Source organism: Oryza sativa, chromosome 1 (assembly GCF_034140825.1).
Source record: "Oryza sativa Japonica Group chromosome 1, ASM3414082v1".
In the NCBI taxonomy this organism is placed as follows: domain Eukaryota; kingdom Viridiplantae; phylum Streptophyta; class Magnoliopsida; order Poales; family Poaceae; genus Oryza; species Oryza sativa.
Window position 1 is genome coordinate 28,186,508 of NC_089035.1, and position 13,800 is coordinate 28,200,307.

General features: G+C 46.1%; 2 protein-coding genes and 1 non-coding gene across 4 annotated transcripts; 1 reads left to right on the plus strand and 2 right to left on the minus strand.

Moving 5' to 3' along the window:
• Positions 1 to 2,254: 2,254 nt before the first annotated feature.
• LOC4325899 (protein DEHYDRATION-INDUCED 19 homolog 3-like) lies at positions 2,255 to 5,679 on the plus strand. The gene is made up of 5 exons (NM_001401530.1): positions 2,255 to 2,710; positions 2,808 to 3,004; positions 4,152 to 4,229; positions 4,346 to 4,626; positions 5,205 to 5,679. The coding sequence occupies exons 1-5, from the start codon at positions 2,635 to 2,637 to the stop codon at positions 5,311 to 5,313; spliced, it is 741 nt and encodes a 246-aa protein (NP_001388459.1). The 5' UTR covers positions 2,255 to 2,634; the 3' UTR covers positions 5,314 to 5,679.
• A 987-nt stretch (positions 5,680 to 6,666) lies between these two features.
• On the minus strand, positions 6,667 to 13,526 carry LOC4325900 (callose synthase 12). Of its 2 annotated transcripts, none has more exons than XM_015795226.3 (3): positions 7,975 to 13,526; positions 7,151 to 7,221; positions 6,667 to 7,068 (listed from the first exon to the last, which is right to left on the minus strand). In XM_015795226.3, the coding sequence occupies exon 1, from the start codon at positions 13,283 to 13,285 to the stop codon at positions 7,976 to 7,978; it is 5,310 nt and encodes a 1,769-aa protein (XP_015650712.1). In that variant the 5' UTR covers positions 13,286 to 13,526; the 3' UTR covers positions 6,667 to 7,068; positions 7,151 to 7,221; position 7,975. The 2 variants fall into 2 exon arrangements, with proteins under 2 accessions (XP_015650712.1, XP_015650719.1); XM_015795233.3 differs by having other exon boundaries at positions 7,943 to 13,526.
• LOC112937693 (small nucleolar RNA J33) lies at positions 10,289 to 10,368 on the minus strand. Its single transcript, XR_003240356.1, has one exon. It is a non-coding gene; the product is annotated as a small nucleolar RNA J33 (small nucleolar RNA).
• Positions 13,527 to 13,800: the final 274 nt, after the last annotated feature.

Sequence of the window (13,800 nt, forward strand, 5' to 3'; positions counted from 1 at the left end):
CTGCGACGTCGGATATATAGACTGGAGTTTCTAGGCATGTACCTAAGGAATATATTTAGAAAATACTCATACATGATATGCTTTGAAGTATGCACATGTAATGTAAAAAAAAAACCCTAATCCATCGGATATATAGGTAGGGTTTGTCTATTTTTAGGACATAGTAGTACCTAATTATCCTAGTGTCGATGGAAAAAAACAAGCACTGGGAGTTCTGCTTAGCTCCAGTGCAGGTCCAAAGAATTGCTTTCGAGTTTTGAGCGTGCTATTTGGTTTGATCCTGCAACCAACAAGAAACCAAAGATGAAACAAAGTTAAATCTATAAACAACAGCCGATCGGCTGGGTTGCCGATGACGTATCGTTCAGTATTAAGCCGATGTAACGTGCCGTCAGAAAAAACCATGGGATTAGATTGAACGATTTAAAGGTGCTGATAACGTGGATTAATATGGAGCAAGCTTTATAGGAGTAAATACTCTAGTGGGTACCAACTATATAGGAAATAGGAAGGAGGGATAAGTGACTAAAAAAAGGTTCTTTTATAATCCACGAGACCACGATGATGATTCGGTGAAAAAGCTGAAAAGAATCTGAAAACATATTTGTTTATTTCTTGTGAGAAAAATGTTTTCAATGTAGTACTATATATATACCTCCACATTACTTTTTACTAGGAAAACATATTTGTTTATTTCTTATGAGAAAAAAGTTTTCAATGTACTATATATATACCTCCACATTACTATTTACTAGTAAAAAAACGTGAATATTAGGAAATGACCTAGTATCAAATAATTAGAAGGGAGGAGGCTTTAAACCCAGACCGACTAGCCCACCACCTTGTGGAGCTAGAACAAAGACCCCTAGACGTTTCTCTACTATTTACTAGTACATACTTAAAAAATGATCACTTATTTTGAAATGAATTTTGAATGCAAGTTATTTTGTAATGGAGAGAGTGCTTGACACCATTGATATATGTTGTTTTAACTTTGACTATAAAAATCATATTTGATGTACACAAATCAGGTGGTTACATTTAGCATGTAACGTACCTTAGTGGTTAATTTATTAAAAAATTTGATAGATTTGTTGCAGTACTATAAATAAATATATCCGTCAAAATCTGAATAGAAATAACAGCTGGTGGCAAATGTTTGGGAACAAAGGTGCTACTAAGCAAAAGCAACTTCTGTTGCCCAATGATGACGAGAATTAGAGCTACTCCTGCACAACCACCCGTACAACGATTGATGCGTTTCATCATACAACAACTATTATAGGACAAAGACCGTTTTGAGTCGTCATATTAATATAATAATCCAATCTGGTAAGGTTGAACCCATCAGATTAGGGTAGCTGAAAAATCGATCAAGTCAAGGTCCTGTCCAGAGAAGAAGTTATTCAAACGCTCTAAGCAACCTTTAATCCTTTTTAAGTAATACCCTGCGCGTCGTTTGCGCATACCGGCCAACCTGCTCGGCTCAATTTGGTTGTTGGCTCTCTCTCGAACCAAAAGCTTAACGAATTCTCGCGTTTCGGATCGGATGCCGCCGCGACGAACCGGCCTTCTAAAAACCGTGCCGTGTTACGTCCCACGGCGGCGCCAGCGACACAAGCAGGTGAAGGACGACAGAGGACAGACGCCACGCAGAAAAACGCGCGTTTGCGGCCATTTCCCGTGGATTTCTCCCGTGCGCCGCGGGGGTCCCGCGCGGCCGCCCCACTGACCGACCCCACGCCCCCCCACCCAAAGTACCCAACCGGCCAGCCAACCCCCCTCGCCCGCCGTCCGCTCGACCGAATCGCCGCGCCGAGCCGTCGTTTCCACACCAAAAAAGAAACGAAAGGGCTCCCCCACGCGAGGCAATCGGGGCACGGCTCCACCTCCACCCCAACCCCGCAAGCGCAAGCGATCCCCCCCACGAACCGAAACCAACCACACGCGCAACGCGCACCCGCACCCGCCCGCACGGCCGCGCCCGCGTCACCACCGCTACCGCCCGCGCGTCCCTCCACCCCACCCACGCGGTTTCCCGCGGGACGCGATCACCGCGACACGCACGACGTCCACCGACAACCGGGGCCCGCGCGCGCGCGTGCCCCACCCGTCATTGGCGTGGCGTGTGGTATGGGAGGAGAGGCCGGAGCCCGCCTGCCGTTTGGTGGCACGCCCGGCGCTGACTCGGACGGCGGCCGGTGGAGCGAAAAGAGAGAGAAAAAAAAAGGAAAGGAAAAATAAAAAAAATCCCACGGCGCGCACCATTTCTTCCCACCCGCTGCTGCTTCCTCGCCTTTCCGATAAGAAGCTTCGCCGTCTCCTCCTCCTCTTTCCCTTCCTCCGCCGCTCCATCAAAAAATCTCCACAAGGCTTAAGCAGAGGGAGGGTGAGGGATTAGAAACAAACAACCCTTCGGAGAAAATCACGAGAGGCTTCCCGAGGGCAAAGTCTCCGATTCATTCAGGTCCGACTCGATCGGCGATCCGACGAAGCTCGAGCAGGTGAGGGAGACGGACTCGGACTCGGAGCACGGAACCGGTATATTAGGGAGGCTGAAGAGGGAGCTTGAGAGGGGGTCTAGCCTTAAGCTCGAACGCGGGGTGGTGGTTGTACCAGCAGCAGCAGGGAATCATGGACTCGGAGCACTGGATCTCGAGCCTCGCCGCCGCCAAGCGGTTCTACGCGGCGCAGCTCGGTCACGTCGACGGTATGCGGCCATCTCGACTTTTCCCTCGAATCTTTGTTTGGCTTTCTGCTGTTGCTGTTGCTGATTTGTGATTTGATTCGTTGGATTGGGCGCGCAGATATGGCGGGGATTGGAATGGAGGAGGTGGAGATGGAGATGGAGGATGATGGCGAGGGCATGGAGCTGGAGCTGGAGATGCAGCTGGAGGAGGCGACGTGGCCGGACGTGGCCTGCCCCTACTGCTACGAGGACCACGACATCGCGTCCCTCTGCGCCCACCTCGAGGAGGACCACCCCTACGAGCCCCACACCTCGGTGAGCTCCTCGCCGCCATGCCCTGCGCCGCAGGGCTCCTTGCTCTGACGCTCTGATGACATGACGCACAAAGTCTGGCAAAGCTGCTCCTTTTGTTCGATTAGTAGGAACGCTGTAGCTTTAGGGGTTGACTTGGCGAATGAACTCAATATTTGGGCTACTTGTGGAGTTGCGGTAGTAGCAAACTTGCGGGGTATCTTCTTGAAATAGCCAAAATTCTTGAGATGATAGTATTATGCAAAGCTCCTCTAGCCTTGAGTTCTTGCCTCTCTATGGCTTGGCTTGCAATAGTTTGTGAGCAAAGAGGTAGAATCTTTGGTATCTGTATAGTATCAGTCAACTACGGAGCATAAGCTTATGGATTCAGAACTTGGCTGAAAACACTAGCGATTTGGACCGGGAAATTGTGATTTTGTGATTCGTAGGTAGGGAAGTTGTGTTGTAGTTTTAAGGGCAAGGATAATTATATATTTCTTATAAGAACTGTAGATTATGCTTGACTGAAGGTTTTAAATCAGTAGCCAGCATTGTTCACTTCTGTAGTTGACTGCTCTAGCTTGTAGTTGTGTGTTCTATTTCAAGGCCTACTTCTGTAAACAAGGTAGCTAATTTCCTTTTTATTTGATTGCCACTATAGTACTTATGTCACTGCGCCGACTGTGCACCCTACTCTTGGTGGACAGCTGCTCAGTTGTCATAAACTAAATGTTCATGAATACCATGACTTAAAAACGTAATCCTCTGTTATTCATCTAACTTCAGCAACAGGAGTTGATTTTGCAATGGCACAAAATAACCTAGAAAAGTTAATGATGGTAATGTGATTTAGATTTAAAAGACTCGAACTGTTGTGTGGGGTCCATTTTTAAGATTTGGATTCATTTTATTCTAGTGAAACAGAGGTGTTTGAGAATGCCATATATATACTTTTAATGTTATAATCTCGTCTGAAGTTCGAGATGTTAACTGCAGAAATCCTAGAATCTGAAATAACCATTGTGCTTATTTGAATCTTTCGCTAAGTTTAGTATCAAATAAGCACATTGGGTTCAAAGTATATTAAATCAGCACCTTATGTTCATATATTGTGCATATAAAATGTGCATTGTGTTCTTCTCCTGATTTATTTGCTTTGCTTTGCTTTCAGCCCTGTCCCATCTGCTTCGAAAAGATTACAAGAGATATGTTAAATCATATCACCATGCAACATGGTTACTTGTTCAAGGTTAATCTCCTTCCATACCTATTCTGTTGCACAAGCATATGCTAATTCTTTGATAAATTTTCTTAATTATTTAGGAATGTTCTGATTCCTTTTTCAAAATTATTTGTGATGTACAGAGTGGTCGCAGGATGCGCAGATTCGATATTCCCGAGAGCCAGGCACTTTCTTTACTGAGCCGAGATCTGCGGGATGCTCAGTTACAGGCACTTCTAGGAGGTGGTCATCGTCAGCGAAGAAGCAACACTACTGCCACAAACATTTCTGCTGATCCTCTGCTTTCTTCGTTTGGCCTGGGCTTCTCAACATTGGATTCAGAGGAACGATCAAAAGCACCAGTTCCTATTCCTGATGATACATCAATTCATAAGGATACTCCTGCTCAGCCATGGGAATCAAGGTATATATATTTACACTGCTCAGCCGAATCACATTAGTGGCCTGATATTCTTCCACCTAAAACCCCACTACTAACAGCATTACTTCAAGAATCATCCTAGTTTGTCTGGAAAGCATAGCAAACACTATTGAGTATTAGCCAATTAGTTCCCATGTCCTGCCATGCTCTATGATTTATTTTTCAGCTAGCACTTTCACAAACTGTTCACAGTTACCTTCTTGTCTGAGACAGGTACTGTCAATTTTGTTACATATGTCAGAAAGACTATCAACCACCAGTTAAACAGTTGTGTCCTTGTGATTTTTTAGACTGTTCACTAGCTGTACGCTTTTACATTTGATGAAAACAGTCCATATTATGTCAATGAATTGTTAAGTAGCTCTAAGATTGACCATATTCACAACTATAAAGGTCTACATAATACTTGCCGTTTCCCCTAGCATTCAGATGGTCAGACCAATTAGGTAAAGTAGAGCATTCAGGTCTATATATGTGCTCAGTTAGTATGTTTCAAACCAGCAGCTTATAAACTCCTTAAGAGATATGCAAATATGAAATATTTATTTTTTCCATGGCAGGATCGACTCATCGCTCACGAGTGAGGAAAGGGAACAAAAGCGGAAACAAGCCACTGACAGAGCAACCTTTGTGCAAGGCCTGGTGCTCTCCACTTTATTTGAAGACTGACTGTTCAAGTAGCCCTAGTTTTTCTTGCTAGATGCATGTTTCCTCTCGCTGGTTCCCATAAAAGCGCAATGTTCCACCTGATTTGGTGAATCTGATTTCGTCAACAGTGAGATGGATGTGCTTCTGGTGCCCCGTTGTTCTTTCGCTTCAGTAAAGCGCGAAGTTGATTTGGGCATGATACACACCTTAATTTATGTCAGCTGCCCTGTACCATTGCTTTTTATGAATTAACGGGTAGCCACACCTTGACTGTAACTCGTTGTTGTACCTCTCCATACTGTCTAGGAACATTGGTTTGTACAAACATAAAAGCTGTTACATGTTGTACAATGCAAAGGCAAATGCAGAAGCACCGTTTATATCGAATCAACTCAGCAAAAATGTCTCCAGGGTTAGCAATTGGGCAGATACTGATGTGAAACACACAAAAATGCTGTGCTTGGAGTCTTGGGACCGAGTCTCTACTTTCTTTTCATGATCTGCCCTTGCGATTCCGCAATAGCGTTGCTCTTTGTGTGGACGACGGCTGCCGCGGAATTCCGCGCTGACTGACCCGGCCTGCAACGTGGATGACCAAGGATATGCGCATATCGTACTCAGATCACATCTCGTACTTTATAGAGTAGGCAAAATCATCGAAGTGCCAAATTGTCTTGGTTATCTGCATCTGCATCTCAAGTGCTTAGAGGTAAAATTCCATTCGAGAACTGTAACCTTATCACTTGTGAGTGCACCTGTGAGAGCTAATGCCGTTACCTGTGTCAAAAGGCTCAGTTTAGCTCCGTGGGCGCCCTCAGGTTCAAGTTCAACCCTGCGAAGGTAGCATAAAATAACAGAGATCGCTGGATTGCATTATTGTGCTTCGAGGGTTAGTGGATAGCAAATGATGTCGATGGGCAGAAGGAAATTATAACTTCCGCTGTCAATCGTTGCAGCGGCGGATAGCCTCAATCAGTACGAAATTTAAAATAGCACGAAATAACTAAAAAAACTCGTTCCAGTGGTGAAACGAGCATCTTACCAATCTAGTTGCTGAAAAACGAGGAAAATATAAGGCAATGACTTGAGAAGAGGAAACGACAGCTCCGCACACGCATAATTGTGAACACGAGCGGCGGGGCAAGCCCAAGATTTAGTTATACGTGTCACTGTCAGAAAACCGCGGTTTTCGGGATTTTGAGGTTTTAACCCGGCTTATTGACAAAATTTATCCAAATTTCACCAGTTTTTCATGAAAACCGACAAAATACCTCGGAAGAGGTTTACGATAACGGTACGTTGTATAAAACCTGCGCAGCATAGCCATCAGCGGGAACAAAACACATTGACCAGATAGATGTAGAACCATTCGGATTCAGCATGCTGATGCTCGAACGAGCCAACAAATGGCATTTCTAATGACAGTTGGGAGTACAAAATTACTATCTCACCACAATGAAGGTGTATGTGCAGGTATGCGCAAACAGCAAACAATAAACTTTACAACAAAAAGGGCAGCCACCTCAAGAGATCTACGCACGGCATAAGCAGGTGCATTCACGATAAAGTTTGTACAGCTCTGTTTCGCTACAAAATTTCTAATAAGCTACCAAATCTCGAACCATGAATATAAACCAAATTGACAACCCATTCGATCGACTGTATCATCTCTACCATAGAAATCCATGTGTAAATTGAGTTAAGAAGAATCAAGATAAAGAGTCCTGTACATAGAACTAGCATCCATCTAATCTAAACTGGGAAGCCTGTATGAACCTGCGGAGCAATCTCAATTTTAGTTTAAGTTTAAACAGCATTTGGTAAAACTATTTGACCATGAGCAATCTATGTAACATACCTTGAGAAGGGCAGCGTTCCAATAGAATACCATCAAGGCAGGTCATTTTCAGAAAAGGAAGATGAATCCAGCTGAAAGAAAAAATTGCAAATGTTCATGATCATTGCTAGGGGACATGATATAACTTGAAAGCTAGCAAAAGCACTAGCAATAGAGAGTTAAAAAAAATGCAACAGAGGTGCTAAAGGCAACATTAAAAACTGACAGATTGCATAAATGATCCTTGACAAACAAGCAGTAACAAACCAGCTTTTATCGTGATAAGCCTCACATCTTAAATTGGAGCAATACAAGAAAATTTATCTCAAAATGAATTTATCCTCCAGGCAGTGAAGTGTTGGCACTTAATTCCATTTATCACATATGTTCCAGGTTGAGTGCCCATAAAAGTAGTGATCAACTTTCTTAATTTGGAAACAACCAATTAAAAAAAACAATTTGCTAATAACCAAGCATCAAGCCAACAAGTTTGGACATCAGTACATCGTAATATGTGCAACGTTTCGTGTGAGTTTGCCAGTAGTATCGACTCAAATGTATGGAAAGTATGAAAGACAGCTTAATAAAACTGAAAAGTGAACACACTCGCAAGTGAAAATCATTTAATAACCCTATTAGCTTATAAGCTGCATGTTAGAGAACACGTCCAATTCAATCAAATGTTCAAACAGAACTAACAGGACTAAAACATAATAACTGAGATTGTAATAACCAATGAATGGAGAATAATGGGATAAGGAGCCTCAAGATGTAAATGGTTATCAATCAGTTTCAGACATTTAATGAGCTGACCTTAGGGATGGATTATGTACCACATATCATACCTCAAACTCCATGTGATTTTTTTCCAGTAATGATTTGGGAAATATGTAGTCCCCTACTAAATGCTTCATTGAACAGGATCCTCGTCTGCATCTCCTGGAGTCCAGGCAGCCATGACAACACAGCTACTGGTGCCATAACAATTACTCCAAACATTATATCATATAGGCGTGCCAAAGTAACCACACTTCTCCAGACCATCTCAGACCTCCTCAGATAAGGCTTGAATACCAGAGCAATAGATATGATTCCCCAGCCAGTCGGAAGAAAAGCCAAAAGGCTGGTAAAGGTATCAATGAATTGGAACTTTGTGAATTCTAACAACAGAACAATAGCAGCCACCGTTGCACCAACAATAATAGCCTGGACAAGCCGGTAACGTATGTGCTTCTTTGCTGAATATTTGTCGCGAAAGTAAGCAACTGTCACAAGAGCCACAAAAGCCAGCAGGACACATGCCCAGGAAAGAAGGTAGACAAGGATGCTTTTGCTTGTACCGGCAATGTGTAGCCGATAAACAATTGCATATTGAAAGAAGAAAAACCGAAGGTCCAATATGATTTCCAATATGCTCCCAAACAGACCAGTTGTCCGAAGATGATCAGTTTCTTCTTCCCACCACTTCTCCCAGCTTTGATCTGACTTCACTGAGATTCCACCCCGGAACCAAATCCAGTTTAGGAAATCCTCAAAATCATTAAAATTCTTCAGCCAATCCAATCCTGAAGGATTAAAAATGAATGGAGCAAGAATCCACGAAAGAACTAGAAACCAACTGGAAATTGTCAGCAGGATGTACACTAATGTGTTCCCAGAGCTGCTACCATAAGAAGCATAAAGAGTCAATATCACACCAAGCTCTATTGCTTTGATGAAGTGGCTACGAGCATACAGCCTATAATTTTCTGCAAATTTTTTGTGCTCCACAACAAAACCACGGCCAGTGGCTCGATATTTTGCACCTCCATGAAGAATTGTCCGCCCATAATAATGTGTCTTCGTTCCCATCGAGAAGGTGTAGAAAACAGATGCAAACTGCAATTGCATTTTTATGAAATCCCAAACTGCAGTGAGGAACCCATGTTCAAGTGAGTTTTCAATTATCATGGGCAGTGCAGTGAAAATGCCTAGTTGTATGACAAACTGCTGATTAAGGACAGCTCCTAGCGCTGCATTATTTGTGGAGTTAGTATTGCTGCTGATGAAAGCCTCAAGACCACTCAGTGCGAGATAAAAGCGCCCCCATACAAATGCATAGACTGTTAGCACCACCATCATTGTGTTGAAATAAAACCCGATGGTTGTATAAAAGAAAGAGAGCATCCGAAAGAAATCCAATCTGTGCCCCAGTCTATAAACGTCTCTGCTCAAAGTTTGCTCACCGTTGCCACTAGCAACCTTGGCTTCAAACATGGAAACCTGATTGAGCCCCACATCCCTTCCTTTACCAACCTGGATGTATTCATGGTGTGTAACATTACCCCCACGGAGGGTACAATTGAACCCAGCAAATATATCCTCACTGATGTTTATAACTCTTGATGCTTTACTGATACCACCTCGTCCCAAGAACCAAAGACGATCAAAGACATCTGGATGGCCATAATGCATTCGGACCTTCAGTGGATCTGCCAGAACACGCTGCCCCAGAGTAACAAAACTTGTTTCCTGGGCAGACATGAACCAAGCTAGAGAAGACACAGAACCAGTGAAAACATGTTCCCGAACCCCAAGGATTTTTGGCTTGCGAATTCCATAATGGCGATTGAACTCCTCTAGCAGATTTCTCATCTTGAGAGCTTCTTCAAAATAGTTGTCTTGGTTCATATCAATAGTTTGGACAGCATCACCCCTTGTGAAGATGAGTGCATGATTTTGGTTCTCTGGTTTGCCTTCACCAAGCTTCAGTGGTCCAGGCAACTTAACACGATAAATCTCAACCTCCCGCTGCAGTTGCTGATCATATTTCACAAGGACAGAGAAATATTCTGTTTCACCACCATTGGAGTTCTTTTCATCAACATAGGCAACACGTAGTGCTTCATAATTCTTCATTAGCTCTAAAATCTCAAAAGCATGAGGGTCATTCTTAGCTTTCTGCTGACCGTAAATCTGGCATGCAACCACATAAGTGTATTTCATAAGGACAGTCCCATACTCGCTGCCTTTAAATAAGGTGCTTACACTACTGCTTGCCCTGCTCAATGCACGTGACGAAGATGTCCTGCTGTAATATCCTGACCCATCAGAACCCACTTCCCGTCTCGAAGATCCTATCCTTGATGAGCCCATAGTAGCAAGCTCCCGGGATCCAGTCCGTAAGTCATGTTCAGATGCAGAATCAAGAAATGTCAGCATCTTGAGAGCTTCATAGTAGTACATCATTCCCCTCACAGTACGTGATAGTGTCTGCCCCCTGTATGAAACCCAGTGCCGGAGATCTCTCAGCCTCTGCTTCTCACTGTACAGCTCCTTGATATTAGACATCCCCTCACGCTTCATACGTTCTACAAAGAACTCCCATTCATCAGGATAGATTTGTTGCAGATAGTACAGGATTGAGATGCCATCTTCATTCTCCTTATAGAGCTGGTCCTTGCTGTACAACACCTCTTCATTGTAGTATGGCGTCAAGACGCTGAAGGCCATCATCTTCTCCACCTGGGTGGCCCGTGGTATGTTCATGAACAACGAATTACTGAAGAAAGCAATCCTTCGACGAGCTTCAAGGTTCTTTGGGACATTGATCATAGAATCCCTTGAGGTCAGGATTGTGTGCATGCGCCTTACTTGTTTATAGAAGGTGGGGTTCTTCTCTTCATCAGGCAGAACAATAGTGTCCACGAAGAGAAGCCTCGTAGGCCTTGACTGTGCTAAACCTTCATTCCTCAGTTGTTCCATGCTCCTTTTCTCAGCCTGGAAGTCACGAATCAGAACATCATAGAGAGTCTGCAGAGCATTGACAATCTTGGTAATGTCCTTCTCAGGCTTCAGAAGTAAGCTCAATATAGCAACAAGCTTTGCATGCACATTTGGCAGTACAGACATCTTGTACTCCACAGTGAACTTCTCCATGCTCATGGATTCATCAAACTCATGGAACAATTGTGTCACAATCCCATGATCCTCAGTATCATCCTTGATTATCTTAAGCAGTAAGTACTTTGCACTATCATATACCTCAATCACTGCACATCTACGATAATCGTTCTTGCAGATCTTCCTCCAAAGCTTGCGATCAGGTCCTTTTACCTCCTTTGCCTGACCAAGTGCAAGTGATAGCTCATTACAGAGCAAGAAACATGGCCAGCGGATTACACGCACATTCCACAGCTCAGGTGGGAGCTCAAGAAGCTCAACTTCGCGATCACCAACAATGTCCTCCTCCCGGAACTTAGTAATTATCTCATTCCAAACAAGAGCGAATCTCCGTGCCTCCACCTGATTTGACTCGATTTTCCGGAATGATCGACTGAAGCCATAACGTAGCTGTAGCCTCTGCCAGAAATTTCGAAGCCGGTTGGGCAAGAAACTGCGTTCATTCACCTGCTGTTCCTCTGGCATAATGTTGAATGACATTGCACTTGCAAAGAACTGGAACCGAAGACGCAGCTGTTTCATGTCCCTGATCTCCCCCAGATGTGCAAATAGCCCCACAAATGCACCCGTCAGTGAAGAGAAGATAGCATACCAAATTTGGATATCCATGAGATAGATCAACACCACAGGAAGCCACAATACAAACACAGCAAATCGGTTGCTCTTGCCAAAGAACTCATGCCAAGCGTAATCAATCTTTTTCAACTTATATATTTCCTGTGTAGGTTTCACGAGAGGCCTGATCTGGAGAAAATAGCTGAACGCAAACTTTACAGCAAGCAGAAGCACCCAGAAGACAGAATACTTGACATTATCAAAGGTGCCCTCACGCAAACCGCGGCCAACAAAACTTCGGCTCTGAAACCACCATGTAAGAGCATAACATATCTTCCAGTTTGTCTTCTCCAATGCATTCCGCACCCACGGCACAATAAATAGCACAATGGCAAGGACCTCTGGGATCATAAACACTGCTGCTGCATACAGGAATCTCATAATCTGTGAATTGCTGTTCCTGTTGTTCCAGGCTTCCTTGTACAAGATCGCAAACGCCACAACCCAGCCAGCTGCCACAATGGCCTTGAGCACCATGCGCACAGCAAGCATGCGGCCATCCCTGAAAGCACGCCGGAGCTGTGTACCAATATCCAGTAGCGCCTGAAGGAAGCGGAGAGCGGCCCAGGTGATAAAAATGGTGAGAACCCGCACCTGCGTGTTCCGATTACCCAGACTCCTCCACGGCAGCCCCTCACTCTCCCACGCCACGATGGCTGCGGCCTGCATGTAGAGCACCAGCATCACCCACAGCCTGTCGAAGCTCCGGTAAATGTTCCAGAACGAGCGGACCTCGACGAAGCCCGTTTTCCGCACGCGGCTGCGGTCAGGAGGCGTGCGGAAGAACTGCCGCGACTGCTCCATGGGCCAGCCGAGGCGGTCGAACACGTCGCGGCGCCAGAAGTACTCGTTGATGTCGTCATAGTTTCGCCAGGCGCTGTGGGGCGCGGTGCCGTTCCGGCTGGACTCGACCTCGGCGCGGATGACGCCGTAGATGGGCGTGACGACGCGGGTAAGGAAGGCGTTCTCGCCGTGCACGGCGGGGTTGGCGGGGCGGCCCGTGGAGGTGTCGATGTAGCCCTCGAGGATGCGGTGAAGCTCGAGCGCCATGTGGTGGTAGATGTAGCAGAGGCACTCCGGGACGAAGCGGAGATTGGCGGCCTCCCCCCACACGAGCAGGTGGAGCCCCGCGAAGAGCAGATCGGCGCGCGGGTCGCCGTCGGGGACATACACGTTGGGGCGGCGGCCGAGGAAGCCGCACCAGGTGGTGTAGTTGCGGAGGAGCTTCCTGCGGAGGGTGCGCGCGATGCGGGGCTCGAGCGTGTCGGAGAAGTCGGCGGAGGAGAGCCGCATCTGCGCGTTGGCGAGGAGGAGCACCAGATGCTCCCGCTGGTTCCGCACGTTGTCCCGCTGGAACCCGAAGAAGGCGCCGAGCCAGTCCATGAGGTCCTGGCCCTCGCGCCACGCCGAGTAGGGCGGCGGGCGGAGCCCCCCCACCGCCCGGAGCGCTGCCGCCGCCGCCCTCACCTCCGGGAACCGCAGCGACGGGTGCTCCGCGAGGAGGTCGTGGATGGGGATGATGTTGTACGGCTCCGCCGCCGGTGAGGCGCCGCCCGCGGCCGCGCCGCCGCGGCGCTGGGAGGCCCGCGGCGTCGTCATAGTGGCATTTGGGTTTTAGGGCTAGATCTGGGGGCGGATTAGCCGGCGGTGAGGGAGGGAGGAAGGAAGGTGAGCTGGGTTTTGGACCTTGGGGCTGGTTTGAAAATTGAATTCTCTCTTAGCTGGTGTTGTGGGGAAGGAGGAGGAGATGGAGGGGCGGAAGCGGAAGACGGAGGCGGAGCGGAGGAGCCCAAACGGAGGGTCGCGTGAGAAACAGAGGACGAGCATGCCGGACGCGTGCGCTTGCCTGACGGGGTGGAAAATGCAAAATATGGCGCAGGATGGCGAGAACTGCCACTCGTGTAAAAAAAAGATCTTCTGAAGTAGTACTAGCTACTAGCTGTTGCCCCTTTTATCCGGGGTAAATTTTTCTTGTGCGCGTGGCGCGTAAGTATCTTTCTTCTCTGCGATAAGCGTGTATGTATAGAGATCCCACGTTTTATTTGTTACAGTTTATAGGTGACGATAATTATTTTCTGAGAAAAAAAATATCAGAAGGATTAGTACGCCTCTCT